The sequence below is a fragment of the Mirounga leonina genome, unplaced genomic scaffold (assembly GCF_011800145.1).
Source record: "Mirounga leonina isolate KUSES-001 unplaced genomic scaffold, KU_Mleo_1.0 Mir_85, whole genome shotgun sequence".
NCBI classification, from domain to species: domain Eukaryota; kingdom Metazoa; phylum Chordata; class Mammalia; order Carnivora; family Phocidae; genus Mirounga; species Mirounga leonina.
In genome coordinates, this window is record NW_023270829.1 from 322,075 (window position 1) to 340,127 (window position 18,053).

Genomic DNA, 18,053 nt, shown 5'->3' on the forward strand with positions numbered 1-18,053 from the left:
CACTGAAACAAATCAGAAATTGTTCAACCTAAAAATTAATTAAAATGACTGAATTCAAGATAAACAAAAAGATTAAAGTCAAACAAACTTTACCAGATCCATAGGTTCTGAGAACACACATCCATAAAGCTGGGCTTAATATTCATAATCCATGAAGAGAAAACAAAAGTATATTCTTCAATGTCAGCAGCTCTGCTAATAAACTAGAATAGGCTTCAAAATCTTTCCAGGGGCTCAAAAGAATGTCTAGCCGCAGCTCAAAATTCAGGTTCAGGTAACAGCTGAGTCAGAAATCTGAGCAATCCATCTTTTCCTGAACATTTAAAAACTGAATCTCCACCAGTACGTATGCATCCAAAACGAATTTTGGATCTCCTCTCATGGTATAGTAAAAAGCTCAATAATATAGCTCCCTAATAAAACTTTCATCATATTGACAAATTTATTTTTATTTTATTTTACGCCAAGAAAAAAGGCTTTTACCAATGAAATGGTAAAATTAGAGGCAACTATAACTTAAAATTACATAGCTTCTTAATGTTTTATTCGTAGCATTCTTTATACAGAAGCTTCACTGATATTTAATTTACTGCAGCATCCTGTGGGTGAAGCACAAAATTACATTAATTATAAACAAAGAAACAAAGCACTTCTGACTTTTTAAAATTATATATATATATTTATATCCAGTTGACAAATAGCATCACATTACTGTATAAAAAACTAAAAATCACCATGGAAGCTAAGGCCTAAATTCTTATTCCAATTGTTCCCTTTTGTTTATATCTAAGAGATATTAGAAATTAAATTCCAGTACCTCAGAAAAAAGGTCTACATTATTTACACACAGTATGGAAAATAAAAGATGCTTTTTGGCTAAGTTAGATTGCTGTTACCTACAGTATATACAGCGTAAATTTTAGGGGGGAAAAAGCACTACTAAACAAATACTATTTCAAATGGAAATGTATTATGCCTAGAATTTTGTTCTAAAATTATTTGTGTATCCTAGTGTCTGTCTGTTGAATAGAATTTGTCTTCCAATAAATCTACTAAAAATTTGAAAAGGAGTACCACTATGCTTCTTTATATTGCTAATCTAGACACTGTTGAGTACAATATTGTAATAACTATAAGCACTGAAGCTTAAATGAAACAATGGCAACATGTGTGAGGATGGAATTTTATTTAAAATTGTAAAATATAATGCCTTAATATTTACCCATAATTATGAGACTATCTAATATTCTTTTCATCCTTTAAGTCTCATTATATAATATGTCCCTAAACAGTGAAACCTTCCAGTAACTTACCAAAGAAAAAGTTTAATTATATTATTCTGTTCTTAGAATTATTTTTCTGATAATTAAAAACATATCTAAACCCTTGGCAAAAACAAACGCAATCAATTCAGTGTAACAGACTGAGCTTTAAACTGTACTTTAATTTTCAATTAACTGTAACCTACAGGTTAATTGAACCAAATTTAGAATTTTAAATGAGCCCTACAAAGGTTTTCAAATCAATTATAGAATGCATAGAAAAGTGGAGGTAAGTTTTGGGGAAGGTGTAAGGTAGTTAATGTGGAAAATGGTAAATGCTAAACAAAATGGTACTAAATGTACATGAAAGTTAAATTAACATAGTATAAAAGAGAATAGCTTAAATAAACTGGGATTCACATATTACAATAGCAAAGTCATGACCGAATGAACTGAAGACAAGAACAGTTCTGAAAATTCTCTTTTCAGCCTACTTCCAAAAGAAATAGTCAGGCTTTTTTCCTGTACATAGTTTTGAGCTTTGTCTATACCATATATAGTAGAAAAATAAATTCTTTAGCAACCTAGAAACAGTTTATAAAACTCTTAAAGTTTAATTTTCTTTGCCAGACATGCCAATGTTAAACTGACAGCTATAAATTAAAGCTATATAGACAATAGGTTATTAAGTAATATAGAACAAGTTAAGAATACTACATTTACCGGATTTTTCTTTTTAAAAATTACTGTACTTTCTTAATTCCTGTGTGCTTTGCAATAGGAATAATAGGGACTTTGTTTTCTTAGAAAAGATAATAACACATAAGAGTATAACACAAGTAAGATAATTTATAATATACATGTACTTCAACAGCAGCCTGGTTCATGTTGACATCTTGATTCTGAAGTTAAAATTAGAAGTATAATACCTAGGACATAACAGTTGGGAAAGACAGTATTTATTTTAGGGAAAAATGAGCAAATCAAACTCTTAGGAGCCTTGAATCTCAAAATCATCTATTTACTATAATACACATAAGACAACCTTAAAATTGCAGTATGAATGAAGATTACAACATGGACCAAAGAATTTCCTCTTCCTACAGAAAAATGTAACCTAACAATGAAAAACACAGCATTTTTTTCTTTCCAGAAAAAAATGGCATGGTTTGATAATAAACGAATTCTGAATGAAGCCTAAAAATATTTACCTATGCCACCTATTCTGAAATTTTTATCCATAATTTAGTGTTCTGGTTGTATCTTCACTAACCAAATGTTTAACCCCCAAAGCAGCAGTCATTTACAGCAAATCTGGTACCAACGTCAAAAGAAAAAACTGTTTTAAAAAATGGTGCAAAAGCATTTTGATTTTAGTACAACATATCACAGAAAAGAATATGAATACAAGTTTGCAATTTTATATATACATACTCCAAAGAGGCTGTCAGTACCCAAAGTATTTTTATTGCTATATTAGCAATGGATTTTTGGATATGTTTTAAAGGGCCACATAAAAATAGATTCAAGGAACAGATTAAATTGAAGTCCTAGATTAAAATGTTTGGTTTAAAGAATTTTCTACAACAAATTTCATGTTTATGTATGAAAAGTTATATAACCTTATATGAAAATGTCATGAAGTATTTTCTACACTATACTAAATGTATTTCCCAAGAGGGAAAAAATTAAAATATCTAAAATATATTAGATTAAGATTACAAGACCATCATAGATCTTTTGAACATGCATCTGTTTACAGAATTAACAGTATACAAGATGTTTATTTCATTATGGACCATAAAGAAATGAGCTGGTGACAACTATCCTTTGCACAACATTATCAACTCACTTTAGCCACAAGTATGTCCTTGGTATGCGTGTACAAGAAATATGTTCATTTACCCCTCATCAAATCATCCACAGGTTTACTTAGAAGATGAAGGTGCAGAAATATGTTAAGTGTATTTTTCTTTCTTTCAAACAACATCCCAAGCATGGCATAAGTAGCCTGAAATTATAAAATACTTAACTGGGCTTTTTGTTATCTACACAGATTGCTAAAATGTAAATTAAATTGCCCAAATTAGCACACCAAATAACAAAATCAGCCATAAGGCAGGCTGAAAAGCATTAAATGTTTCATATATGTGAGTTTTTAAATCATTTAATTTCTATAGAAAAATTTTATTCACAATATAATGTGACAGAAAATGCCACAGGAATGATATACTGATTGCAATAAGGTTGCATGCAACAGCAGCTTTGCATTTTATAGCTATTTTTGTTTATAAAAATTAAACCTCTCCAGTCATGCTTATCACATGGTCTTAGATTTGTAATGTAAGTGAGTAAGGAACACCATATAGTTCAAAGAGAAAATGTTTCATCATTCTGAATGTGAATTACCTGTAAGGAAAAATCAAGTATACTACTAAACCCTGAAACATGCATGCCTAGATTTGCTTTTTGTCAATTTCAGGCTGTCTGCAATCAATTCCTACTTATATAATACCAAGAGGATCTGTCTGTAACTGTGGTTGAATCAGCTGAGGTTGCAAGGGTGGAGGCAACTGAAGCGGTACCATTGGTTCCACCAACTGTCCTGGGTTTGAAGGTGGTGGAGGAGCCACAGTGTTCACAGTTTCTACAATTTCTCCATTATAAAAGAAAAACTGACACTGCTGAATGAACGTTTCAACAACAGATTGATGGATCTTAGTGGTAGACAGAAACTCTCGATTTTCAAAATCGGGTCTCATCAAGGTTGGCCAAAAACAGATGGATAAGTTGTCTGCTGTCATTAGGTTGATTTTATTTTGCTGACTAACCCTGAAATTATGATAGGAAAAAACAGTTAGAAACCAATCAAAATTCATGACAATTTAAGTATCCTAGATCTCAGATGATTTAGTTTTAAACCTTTTATCTTAACTTCAAATTTAAAACATTTTTCTTCTTATACATTCTAAGATGTTCAACTACATTCCAGTAACAGGAGACAGCAGTAAAATCCATTTCTTAGGAGAACCAAAGATAGTCTTCAAAAAAAAAAAATTGTTGTACCCAGCGGTTTTATAATTTACTTAGAGAAGCCTCCTTAATTTGTGTGGGGAAAAAAAAACACACACCTTTTTCTCAGAGTAAAGAGAACACGTGACAAATTTTAATGAGTTTCTGGTAACAGAAACAGAGAATTCTAATTGCATATACAAATTCCTTGACTATTACGAGAGATGAAGAGACAACTATGGTATGCCATCTCTTTGAACCTTGGAAAAACCAAGCTTTAGAAAAATTACTCTATCATAATGCCCCAACCAAGAGGCTTTTCAACTTACAAAAAAATTAGTTTCTACTACTGCAAAAAATAATTTTTTCAATCATTAAGTATTTGTACCTTGCTACAAATTTAATTTGAAAGACAAAAGTTCACAGAAACACATTCCACCTTAAAATTCTTAGGATTTAATAATAATTTACAAATGATCGATCATACGTTATTAACAGATTTACATCTAGTTCTTTAAATATGTGAGCAAGCACTTCTATCATTATCTGTAAGAAACAAGAAACATAAGAGGCAAATCTTGAATTATAACTCAAAATTATTAAATTGAGAAAGAATCTTAGCTGACCCTCTTATTCCACACATAAAGAAATAGCCCAGTATGCAAGGTAGTGGGAAAATCTCATAATTAAATTTGCACATCAAAGTATTTTAAATATAAACCAAAGAATCTCCTCTCCCCAACCATAGGAATTGCTCATCTGAGGTAAAATATGTGCCTTAAATATATGTGTTCTATGGTAAAAGTTATTACTATCTGTTAAGAGTCAAAATTAGAATATTTAGAATAAAATTAACCTTCTGTTAAAATATAGGGCCTACTCAGGTGTTTCTATGCAGTAGGCAAGTATAGATTCTAAGAAAAGAAAAAAACCTTAAAGTTGAAAGACATGAGAGTATGGGCATCAGGTCTAATTGCTGGGTCAAAAATTGTAAAAGAAAGGTTCCAAATAAGAGATGAGGGTGGCCAGGGAAGGCTTCTTTGAAGAGGTAATGTTTGATGTATGAATTAAGAGTGATGGGCATTTGGGGGCACCTGGGTGGCTCGGGTGGTTGAGCGACTGCCTTCCGCTTGGGTCGTGATCCTGGAGTCTCGGGATCGAGTCCCGCATCGGGCTCCTTGCTCGGCGGGGAGTCTGCTTCTCCCTCTGACCCTCCCCCCTCTCATGTGCTCTCTCTTTCAAATAAATAAATCTTAAAAAAAAAAAAAAAAAAACAGTGATGGGCATTTGGTAAAACGGTAGGAAGGGTAATTCAGTCAAAACAATGGTTCTCAACTTCAGTGTCTATCAGAACCTCCTGGAGGGCTTGTTAAAACACAGACTGATAATTACCTCTGGGGTGGGACCTGATAATTTGCATTCCTAACAAGTTCTGAGGTGATGCTGCTGCTGCTGGTTTGAGGACTGCATTTTGAGAACTGAGGCAGTCACATTAAGATGTAATGACAGACAGGCACAAATTGATACTTTTGGTTAAGTGCTATTAGTTTAATACAGTTACCTGATGTGTACTTGGGGGAAATGGAAAAAAGGTATAACTGAAGAAGTTAGAACCAGACCACTTAAACAGTTTTTTCTTTAGGATATAGGATGTTATTCAATCAGAAAGATATATTTATAGAAAGATCATTCTGACATCAATCAAAGGAGGATCAAGAGGAAAACTGGCATGGAGAGAGCTTAATTACAAAGAAACTAGAGTTACCTAAATGAGAAATGATAATGGCTAAACTAAAGCCGTGGCAGAGGAACAAAAAGGAAAATAAATGAGGAGAAAAAATGGATTTGACACGGTAACTCACTGAATATGGAAGGTGAAAGAGAATATAGCAAAAGAGTAACTCTATGGATTAGTTTTTGCAATTTGTCAATCATCCATTATATATTTATTTCTCATTTATTTCCTATACTAGAATTTAAGTTCCATGAAATGAGTGATTGCTTTATTCACGTGCTATGTCCCTAGCCTTTGTAAGAATATCTGGCACACAGAGTTCCCATTACAGTCTATACTTAACTACAGAGTCCTACTACAGTCCTTTTAAAATTTAAGTCTGATGATGTTATTTCTCTGCTCTACTCTCCAGTAGTCCATCTACCATTAAGAGTAACTGGCATGCAATGCTATTTTCATTGAGACAAAGTCTAATTCCCCACATCCCCATAAATGTCAGTTGAAGTCAACAATGTGCTTAGTGACATACACCCATAAAGCAACTTCCTTATCAGTAAAACGTTTTGAGGATTAAAGCTTTTAAGCCTACACTCTGTGTGAATACTGTCCTATATGACCTCGCACTGTCTCTCTTCCCTTTCTGACCTTACCTCTTAACCCTGTCTATCCTTCTCTCTACTGGAATCACGAAGTCCTCGGCTATTCCTCAACCCATCATATATGCTTTTGTTGCGTGGCTGTATTACTGAAGCCAAGCACGAAAGTGTCTAAAATAATACTGATTGTGGGCTAGCACTGTGTTTCTTTGAACATGCTTTTCCTTTTGTCTTTTTTCCCTATTCTTTTAAATGAAGTACAATTCTTACTTCAGCACTTTAATCTGGCCAGACAATAATATGTTCACAAACCATCCTTACACTCCATATTGGGTAAGTTCTGGTAGTACCATGTACACATCTGTTATCATATCAAAAACCACTTGGTATGGTAATTTTCAAAAGATGATATTCCACTAATTATATGTTAATACTAGTATGCTGGTATTTTCTCAAGGAGGGAGACTTCAGAGAACGGTTACCAGAAATGTTAATATAATTTTATACTACATTGAGTGCAAAAATAAAACTTTAAACACTGGTTAATATTCTCTTTTAAGAGGTACAAACTGAAATATACTTAGGTTTTAGCACTGGTGTAGTTAAAAAAAAACCCCAAACTTCAGTTCATAAAGTGTCACTAAAAAATATTATGAATAGACTTTTGAAAAAATAAGCACAAATACTAATAATTGTTTAGTCCCAAGAACAACTTTGTGAGGTGTTATTTTTCTCATTTTTTATAGTTGAGAAAATGAAGACTTAAGCAAGGTAAGTAATCTGCCTACAGTCGCAGAATAAAAATGTTTCAAAAGCAAGCCTGTTTGACTCAACAGTCTGAGCTTTAAGCTATTATACAATACTTTCACTTAAGAAATGGCATTGTGAGTAGTATCATTTTAGAAAAAAGAATAAACTTCAAGCTTAACATACTTAGGGCTTTTAATACAGGATTAATGTCCTGCATTTCAGGTTAACAGTGTAGATAATAAGATGAATTTAAGTTTCTGATAAAAATTTCACTGTGTGGGCTATATCCAAACAAAACAGGCAAGATATACAAAAGTAACACAGTGTGATACAAAAAGCAAATGAAACAGTGGTTCTACTTATAAGATGTGTCACTTATTATGTGACACTGACCATATAATTTCCCTCTTTAAACTCAATTTTTCCAACTTCAAATAGGTTGATTTGGTTAATTATTTAAGAGTTATTTCATACCTAAAATTCCAAGATTCTACAGAAGAGAACTATTAAAGAATAACAGTAATAAAAAACAGGGGAGATGTACCTATTATACTATTCATGTAATCATTAAATGTACTAAAAGAGTCATACAACACCTTTCTTTAAACAAGTTGATGAAATATCTTAAAAATCCGGAAAAAATAGAACCAAAATTGAACTGTATGTTTAAATTAGTTTGCCTCCTTTTCTCTCAGAATTTATCAAGTCTGAAGTTTGAATGAAATTTATAGTGCATTTGCAAAAACAAAAAATAAAAATACCTGTTTAGATGTGTTATTACATATCTAAATACATCATAGTTTACAGGATGAAATTTCTTAACAATTTCTTTCAATGCATGAAGACGTTCTGTTTTATCTGGGATTTCTGTAAAATTAGAGAGAAATCTGTTAAAATTCATACGTTTATAAATATTCGATAAAGCTTCCCGGTTTGCTTATTGTAAAAGATAATGAACAATCTGTTTGAAGCACATTAGGATAGGTAAACAAAAACAAAATATTCTAAAGAACCTGCTAAATACATTATCATCTATTACAACAGCCTTTCTGCAAATAAAGCTAATCAGAGGTCTAAGTGACTCGGAGACAGTGAAAAAAAAAAAATACTAAGTATTTATTTTCCTACCTTTTTCAAAAAATGACTGAAGACACGAGGCGAAAGTTAATTTGACTTTAAAAAATTTAAATACACGTTTAATACCATACACAGGTTAATATTTTACGGAAATACATTACAGATACATTCATTTGACGAGTTCATTTAATTTTCTTAAAAAGCCTTTGAGTTTGAATCAAAAATGTAAATCTCAAATTTCTAGTACAGTGACCTTCAAACTTCTAGAAGCACTGAGTCACTTGAGAGACCAGCTAAACCTAAGTATTCCTGGGGAATACTCCCGAGATTCTGATTTTATTTATTTGGAGGAAAATACATTTAAGAAAGAGTCTTATAAGCTAAATTTTTATTAGCTACATGTTCTAGTGCGAGACTGATTTTAACACATAGCAATCAATATATAAAACCCACCATCATCATCCCTCTCCAAAAAAGGAGGCTTATAACTTACTTGCTGCTTCCAATAACTCTGGATGAAGAGAATATGGAATTAAAGGGTCTGGCAGATCTGCAAAGAAAGCTTTAAGAGCTCCAGCTACAGCATTTACTGTTACTTCCATTGATACTAGACTGATATTATGATCTACAAGACAAAAATTTAAATTTAAATTTATAAAATAAAATTCTGATTTATTGTAAGAGAAGTAAGCTAAACAGGTACTTGTAGATCCAAATTTTTAGAATCTTCTCATCAGCCATGTTTCTTTACAGGGTGATACATCCCTCCCCCACTGTTTTAAGTTTGCCTGACATAAGGAAAGAGAGAACCAAGCAAGAAGCATCTTCTATCACAACAAAAAATGCTGTTAGGCTTATTAGTATGCTGAAGAACATTAGTTTTCACTAACATCTATCTTTTAAAATATTTTGTTTATATAAGCTATTTAAAAAGGCAATAAGAAAACAGACAAAAGACAGGAATTAAGCACACAAATCTGAGTTACACCTTCTAATTTATGCTTAATTTTTTATATGAAATACTTTTAATTTCAACACTTATCAGTGAAATTCTGACTAAAAAAAGACTGGAAAATACTAACGATGTATCATAAGGTTAATCTGCTATTAAAAGAATCAATATTTTCCTTTTACAAGTACAATGGATACTTTTGATGGAAAATGTACAAACACAGACCAACAAGAGAAAAAAATTACCCCATACCTAGAGACAATCACTGTTTATACTTTATTTTAGCATATTTCCTTTCAGCTGTTTCCCACTTATTAAAAAAATAAATCAGACAAATCATACATTTTATACTGGATTTCATTTTTAAGGCATTACCTAAGATCATTAAAATTTCACAAGCAACTTTTTAACTTTTCTGTGTGCTAGATAACATTTAATTGTAATATAACTGAAAAGCTGAAAGACTAGTACTAAGAACCTACATATATCCTTAACCCATTATTAAACTTTTGCCCTAAATAGTTTTAATGACCACAAAATATTCCCCCAGATTTAACAATATACATAATATTTTATTACTGAACATTTGGATTTCATTTAAAAACATTAAAGATACTATGATAAACACTTTTATATACTAAAGCTTATTTTATTAGGCTACATTCCTTGTAACTAGCTATCTGAAGAATATTTAATATGGTCATACAGAAAACTCTTCATTATCTCATTATTCATCACAGTTCCTCTAATCACTCCCATTCTAAATATGAAAAAGTTAGGATTAAGAAAAATTAACTCCCCTATGGCACAAAGACAGTAAGTGGCAGAACCAGAAAATAAAAGCAGGCAGTCTAATTAAAGAGGCCTAGTACTGACCACTACCCGTTCCTTCATTATTTTAAGGGAAATTGCACAAATCTGGTATTATAAAGTTTCAGTTTATCCAACAAAATGTTTTTAAAAAATTAAGTACAATATATACAATATACTTTTAAAGCAAGGAAAACACACACACCACTCAACAACTGACATTTTACCATTTCAACACACACAAATCTACATTATTTTACATGGTTATCTAGTAGTCTGCTTATAAGCACAGTGGGTAGGCCCTCTCCTTTTTAAAAAATTTCAGACAATGCTGCAATGACTACCCTTTCAAGTATATCTTTGTAAGCTTACACTAAGACTTTTGTAACATAAATATTTGTAAGTGGAATTTCTCTAGCAAAGATACCTGAATTTTAATAGATATACATGAATTGCCTCTCAAAAGGCAACATACCTGCTTGTCTATACTCTATCAACAATCTTTTTCGCTGATAATAAACACATAAAAACCAAATCTTTTTGCTTTAATATTTATATCTACAAATCATAGAGACAGAGCATATTTTCATAAACTTGGTTGGTCACTTTCTTCTGATGTGAACTGCTTATCTAGCTTAGATAATATTCCATAACTTCCTCAAGTTTATAGTTTGTCTCCTGATTTTATGTTTTATCCACTATCTCACACAGAATTTTTACATTTTTAGGTAGTCCAATTTATTATCTTGTGTATGCTTTCTAGGTTTCGTATCAAATTTAGGCCTTTCCATACTCTAAGATTATAAAAATATTCACTCCTTTTTCTCCATAATGTTCAGTCTTCATTTTTCGTATTTAAAACTTTGATTTCTTACAGAATTTACTCTGAGTAGGGAACTGTTTTGTTTTTATTCCTAATGGTTAGTTGGCCCTACAGCATGAAATAAAATTTTAATTGCATCTTTAAATAAGTACTCTCTCTGCTATACAAAGATGCTGGTATGTCATAAGTCAATTTATTATTGCTTTTCTAATTCTGGCAATGGATTTATAGCTTTTCTATTTCCTGACTGTGGTATTTATTCTATCACATACTTCTAATCCTGTTTCAAAACTCTTTCCCTTCAAAATCCCACATCCTTAGAAAATCAATCTTCCCACCATGAAATATCAATAAGGAAAATAATTTTAAAATGATTTTATTTTATATGCCATACCTTGATCAAACTGCTTTTGAATATTGTCTTGATCAGTTTTGTTCCCACTAACACGGTAGAGTCCTTCAGTACATAATCCTAAAAGAAAAAAGAAATATACAAGCTTTTATACATACATACTTATCTACAACAAAAAATATACTTAAGTTTATGTACATCTTAGTGACTTACAAAAATATGGTGGTAAACTGTTAAGAATTTAATTTTTTTGAGCATTTCTTTTTAAATTCTCAATGGACTACTTTTTCTGTTTAACCATTTAGGACACCCAGGTTCCATGCAAAATGAGAAGACAAGTTTCTCCCTATTTCTCCCACCAAATACAGCTAAAATTCCTGAGCATAATATATAGAAAGTCAAAAGACTGGTAGAGAGAAAGTAAGCTATCTAAGGACCCTGGAACTTGAAGAACAATAGGACAGTGAGTTCTCTGGGTTTTCTTTTTGCCTCATATATACTGGATTGGGCAACAGAAGCCTGCAACCCAGAAATACCACTCACTAAGCACAGGCAAAAAAGAAAAACTAACAGAAAACCAACCACAACAAGAAAAACCTGCTTTCTCTAGTGAAATATGTGGCCTTAGAAAGCAAAACAAAACAAACAAAAACAAACAAAAAAAGAAAGTAAAACAAAACATTTTTTATTATAACTGCCCTCCTCTAGCCAAAGACCATGAAACCCACTCCTCACATACATCAGTTGTGACCAAGTAGGGAGATTAGAATTCCACTTCTGCCCAGCAGTAAGAAAGGCACCCCTTCCCCTCCCTGGAATGTCACTAGAGGTGAATGGAGACTAGATCCTGACAAAAGAGGGAAACTACCCTCCCCACCATGGCAGTGTCAGTAGAACCCTATGGAGACCAAGTAGGGCATCCGGACTTCCATCCCCAACTTGAAGTAATGAAGCAGCTCTCCTTCCCTGCTTGTGCAGTGTCAGAAGAGGCCTACTAAAACAGAAGATCCAAAATCTCATAGCATAATATCCAAAATGCCTGGGATACAATAATAGGCTAAAATCATTCATCATACCACAAATGAAGAAAATCTCAACATGAATAAGAAAAGACAATTAACAGACACCAATACAAAGGCGTCAGTTGTGGAATGATCTGACAAGGATTTTATTTTTTTATTTATTTATTTTTTTAAAGATTTTATTTATTTATTTGAGAGAGAGAGAGTGAGAGAGAGCACATGAGAGGGGGGAGGGTCAGAGGGAGAAGCAGACTCCCCGCCGAGCAGGGAGCCTGATGCGGGACTCGATCGAGGGACTCCAGGATCATGACCTGAGCCGAAGGCAGTCGCTTAACCAACTGAGCCACCCAGGCGCCCTGATCTGACAAGGATTTTAAAGCAGCTATCATAAAATATTTCAACAAGCAATTATAAATACACTAGGAACAAAAAATAGAAAGTTTCAGCAAAAAATCAGAAATACAATAAGAACTGGAAATTTTAGAACTAAGAAGTAACAGAACCAGACAGACCTTGAAGATAAATCAATAGAAATTACAGAGTCTAAACAACATAAAGAAATTATACTGGAGAAGAAAAAAAAAAGAAAGAAAGAAAAAAGAAAAGCCCCAGGGACTTGTAGACAATAACAAAAGATCTAACATTTATATGTCACTGGCCAAAAGTCTATAGCTATTCTCTATGTTCAATAGGAAGTTCCTCAAAGCATTCTAAAAGAAACTCAATTTGATAAGGCATTGTACTCTTATTGTACTCTCGTTACAGGAGTAACAACAACCACCAATACCACCACCACAACAACAAAAACCCAAAACAAGTAATCAATGAAAAAGGAGATTATTTCAAACATTCCTTGACCAATGTCACAGCTTTTGCACGGGACAATGTATTATTAATTCCTTCTACTTTCCTACCTAGTTATTAGAATTACTTTAGTCTTTTTTTTTTAAGATTTTATTTATTTATTTGACAGAGAGAGCAAGAGATCACAAGCAGGGGGAGTAGGAGAGAGAGAGGGAGAAGCAGGCTCCCCGCTGAGCAGGGAGCCAAATGGGGGGCTTGATCCCAGGACTCGGGGAACATGACATGAGCCGAAGGCAGACGCTTACCTGACTGAGCCACCCAAGCATCTTAGTCTTTACAAAGAATACACAATAGGAAAGAATGAAGTTTATCTCATGCTGGAGGAAAAGTTAATACTCAGAAATCTATGAACATAAAAGGGAGCAAAAATCCAATGACAAAGTTTCATGGCTAAAGTTGTATTTTTAAATGTTATAAAATTTTACTGACATAGTCACAACAAGAATTATTCTGTAATGAATGAAAGAAACCAGTCACAAAATAATTTATTTTGTATGATTCCATTTATATCAAGTTCTAAAACAGGTAGTACTTACTTATAAGTGGGGGATGGGGTAATCAGAAGAGGTTATCTTGGGTGGTTGGAAAACTAATTTGGGAACAGACATAAAGGATGATGAAAATGTTCTGTCTCTTGACAGGTATGTGGATGAAACAGGGGTATGCATTTGTCTCAACTCAATCTAAGTGTACCCTTAAGTTTGGTGCACTTCACTCTATGTAACTGGACCTTAAAAATTAAAAACAAACAAACAAACAAACTGGGAGCCACTTACTGAACTCTACTTAATAGGTTTCAAATCTAGGGTGTAATGGAGACTTTTGCACATTCCAGACTTGAGCAAATTAGTAAATACGCGGAGAATAAAAGGAGCAAGGATTCCCACTGTTGGAGAAGGAAATTACTAATAAGAGGAAATAGAATTAAATGTACGTTGTGGCATTAGACTGAAATTGAAAGTAACAGCAAAAATTCATGGTTTTTAATAGACTGCTAAAGAAGTAAGTACAGATACATACAGACATATATTTCTGAGCTTTCCTAGCCTTTTCTGCTAAGATGGTCCATAAACAGCCCCAATATTGGTTTCTAAATACCATTCTTTACCGAAACAAACCAGAGCAATCTGGAGCAAAGGCTGATGCCAAAGTTCAATCAGAAAAAGTATAAGCCAAGCCTGGTGCATCTTGTGCCAGAAAACTGAAAAAGTACTTAGAATTATGGGGACATATCTTAAAAGGACACAGAAGCCATGAAGGAGACTAAGTTACAATGATCTGAATATCAAAATATATAAAAACATTAATGGATTATAACCCATTGACTATATTAAGGATGAATGAATCCATAACAATATAAACAAAAAATTAATAAATTAAAGTTTTAACTTCAGTGATGAAGTTTGGTAGATATAGCACCAAATAATCAAAATTAATAACACCTATATTGGGGCAAACTGACATTTTGTCTCAACAGATATGATGTACTTAAAAAGACATATCACCCTGGTGGTATTTCTAACAAAAAAATGTAATTCAAATCTAATAATGAGGAAGCATCACACAAACTCAAATTGAGGAAGAAAGAGTAGTTCATTTGTATAGTGAAATGTCAACCAATAACCACAGGAGAAATTTAAAAAATCAATGAAGGGTGACTTGGTGGCTCAGTTGGTTAAGCGGCTGCCTTCGGCTCAGGTCATGATCCCGGAGTCCCAGGATCGAGTCCCGCATCGGGCTCCCGGCTCGGCAGGGAGTCTGCTTCTCCCTCTGACCCTCTCCCTTCTCATGCCTTCTCTCTCCCTCAAATAAATAAATAAAATCTTTTTTAAAAATTTAAAAAAAAATCAATGAAGACTAAAACTAGTGGCTAAAGGTCTGATGATAATTTCAAAAACTCTTTTGAATTAAAGGGGTTTTAAAAGACTAAAAGAACACTAAATGCAATGCACCTAAATTAAATTATATCCTAGACTGCCCCTCTCATAGAGTTAAATGGCCCAAAATGTCAATAATGCTGAGGTTGACAACCACCAACATAGTGATAAGCATTTAATATTTCTCGCTAAATAAAAATTTTAAGGTACTTAATCATACATGCTAAAAATCTTGCCTTCCATTCACTAATAACTAAATGATGTACAATAAACAAACAAAAAACACCCCTAACTCACTTACCTAGATGTGAATTATCAAAGTTTAACTTGGACTTAAATCACCCGAAATATCTATCGTGGGCCTTCAAACAATAAAGGCATTAGAAATCTATTCCAAAATTCCAAAACTAAATATAAAAGTTTAGAAATTTTGAATGATAACTTTTAACCAAGTATCCTCTTTTTTTTCTTTTGTTAGAAAAGTACCTAACCCTTGTGCTGTACAAAGTTCTTGGTATCTGAAAATGGTCTATCTGAACTGCTAATACAGGATATAAAACAGAGAGTTTCACAGACTGTTTCTGTACACCTTCGGGTTGAAATAATCCTAAATCATAAAAGAGATTACAAAGTAAGGTATGTAGATAACCCATAAATTAGAAAAATATGTCCATGGGGAATGGCATCAGTAAGAGATGGAGATGGGAATTTCAGGGCTTGGTTCCCCCCAGAAAAGCAACTAATGAGCTGTCAAAAAGTGTCAGAATCAATTTTTGCAGAACTCTGAAATCTGGTAAAAAAAAAAAAAAAAAAAAATCATCACAACCACTAAAAGGCTTGGTGAAGAAAGCAGCTTCTAACTGTCCATCTACCATACCCCTACACTTCAGATTGGCAACGACCATAATGATGCAGCCTGTGCTCTGGGCAAAGATTTCAAGTGCCAGAGGGAGCAACAGAGATCTTATTCTCAAAGAAATGTGGTGATAGGTTTTCACCTGTCTCCCAGATGAACAGCACAAGGGCTTGCTTGTGTTTCACTCAACTTGAAGTGTCCCCAGGGGTGAGGTACTTTCACTGGCATTTAAAGGCACAAGTATTAGCTGTAGCAATTTGGAGCAGGAGACAACAGTCAGGACAAGCAAAGGGAGGGAAAGCCTGTGATGGAAGATGTTGGCATGGGAGACATTGGCAGAATTACAGCTTTTAAAAAGCTCCTACATAATACTGGGGAATCAAGAAGTCCACATGCATGCCCAGGGCTAGATACATCCTCAGAAAATGCCTGACAAGATTAGAAACTTTCATCTCTAGGCTGACCACAGGCTCTGCTCAAGCTGGAAGTGAAGGCTCAGGCAGAGTTATAAACGGCTTGGGTAAGTGTTGAAAGATGCCCCAATAAAATCTGCAAAGACTTGGAAAGGACTTTTTCCAATGACTTTCAGGCATTTAAACAAACTGTCAAAACACTAGCTAACCACTAATCTAATGGGGTACAGACGTCAGTGGCCACAAATGACAAAAAATACACACTTTACAACAGTATTTTAGGAAAGTCACCAAACCAGCAAACATAGCCAATAAACAAGAGAAACCCTGCTGAGGAGGAGAATCTGATTTCCAGAGATACCACAATATTCAAAACCCCAAAATACGTTTTCAACAACATTTTAAGAGACATAGAAATAAACAATATAGTACACCCAAGAAACAAGAGAAATAAACAGAAACTGTTCATGAGGAAACCCAGTCTTTGCATCACACAAAAACTTTAAATCAACTGTTTAGAAAAATGCATTAACAAAGAACTGAAAGAAACCAGGAGAACAATCACAACAAATAGTGAGTATCAATAAATAGATAAAAATTACAAAAAGAACTAAAGAGAAATTCTGGATCTCAAAATTAGAATAAAGAAAATGAAAAATTCACTACAGAGGGGCGCCTGGGTGACTCAGTCAGTTGAGCGTCTCACTCTTGGTTTTGGCTCAGGTCGTGATCTCATGGGTCATGGCACTGAGTCCTGATCAGCAGGGAGTCTGCTTGAAGATTCTCTCCATGTGTGCGCTCACAAATCAATCAATTCTAAAAAAATTCACTAGAGAGGTTTAAGAGCAGATTTTATCTGCAGTAGAAGAAATAGTGAACTTAAAGACTGGTGGGTTGAGATTATCTATTTTGAGAGAATGAAGAAAAATGGACAAAACCTAAGAGATTTCTGGGGCACCATCAAGTTTACCAACATATGCACAAGGGCCTTCCTAGATGGAAAGGAAAATATCTGAAGAAATAATGGCCAGGGGTGCCTGGGGGGCCTCAGTAGGTTGAGGGTCCAGCTTTTGATTTGGGCTCAGGTCATGATGTCAGGGTTGTGAGATCCAGGCCTGCACTGGGCTCCATGCCAGGAGCTTTTCAAGGAATACTTGTATATAAATCTTCATAAAAGCACTATTCACAAGAGACACAAAATGTAAATAACCCATATAGCCATCACTGGATGAATGGACAGACAAAATGTGGTATGTGAGGAGTGACTGCCTGCATCATGGGTACAGGATTTCCTTTGGAGAGAGAAATATTTTGGAGTTAATTAGAGGTGAGGTTTACACATTATGAATACACTAAATGCTACTGAATTGTACACTTTAAAGTGGTTAAGTTATACGTTATGTGATTTTTACCTCAAAAAAAAAAAACCTCAAAAGCTCATGTGGGGAAAAAAAATCAAAATTGGTGGTAGTATATAAACTTATTCAAGGTAGATGTTACACAATTAAAAATGCATTATTGGGGCACGTGGGTGGCTCAGCTGGTTTAGTGTCTGGACTCTTGGTTTCGGCTCAGGTCATGATCTCATCAGGATCATGAGATCAAGCCCTGAAGTGGGCTCCACACTCAGCACAGAGTTTGCTTGAGATTGT

General features: G+C 33.7%; 1 protein-coding gene across 3 annotated transcripts in view; it reads right to left on the reverse strand.

Annotated features, from left to right (window-relative positions):
- Positions 1-522: 522 nt before the first annotated feature.
- Positions 523-18,053, reverse strand: part of LOC118002902 (rho GTPase-activating protein 5) — a 79,602-nt gene continuing 62,071 nt past the window's right edge. For all 3 annotated transcript variants that reach the window (XM_034993511.1, XM_034993512.1, XM_034993510.1), the window contains exons 4-7: positions 11,412-11,489; positions 8,926-9,057; positions 8,117-8,222; positions 523-4,094 (exon numbers count right to left, since the gene is read on the reverse strand). In XM_034993511.1, the coding sequence (XP_034849402.1) occupies positions 3,767-4,094; positions 8,117-8,222; positions 8,926-9,057; positions 11,412-11,489 (644 nt within the window). In that variant the 3' untranslated portion in view covers positions 523-3,766. The remainder of the gene's footprint in view (positions 4,095-8,116; positions 8,223-8,925; positions 9,058-11,411; positions 11,490-18,053) is intronic.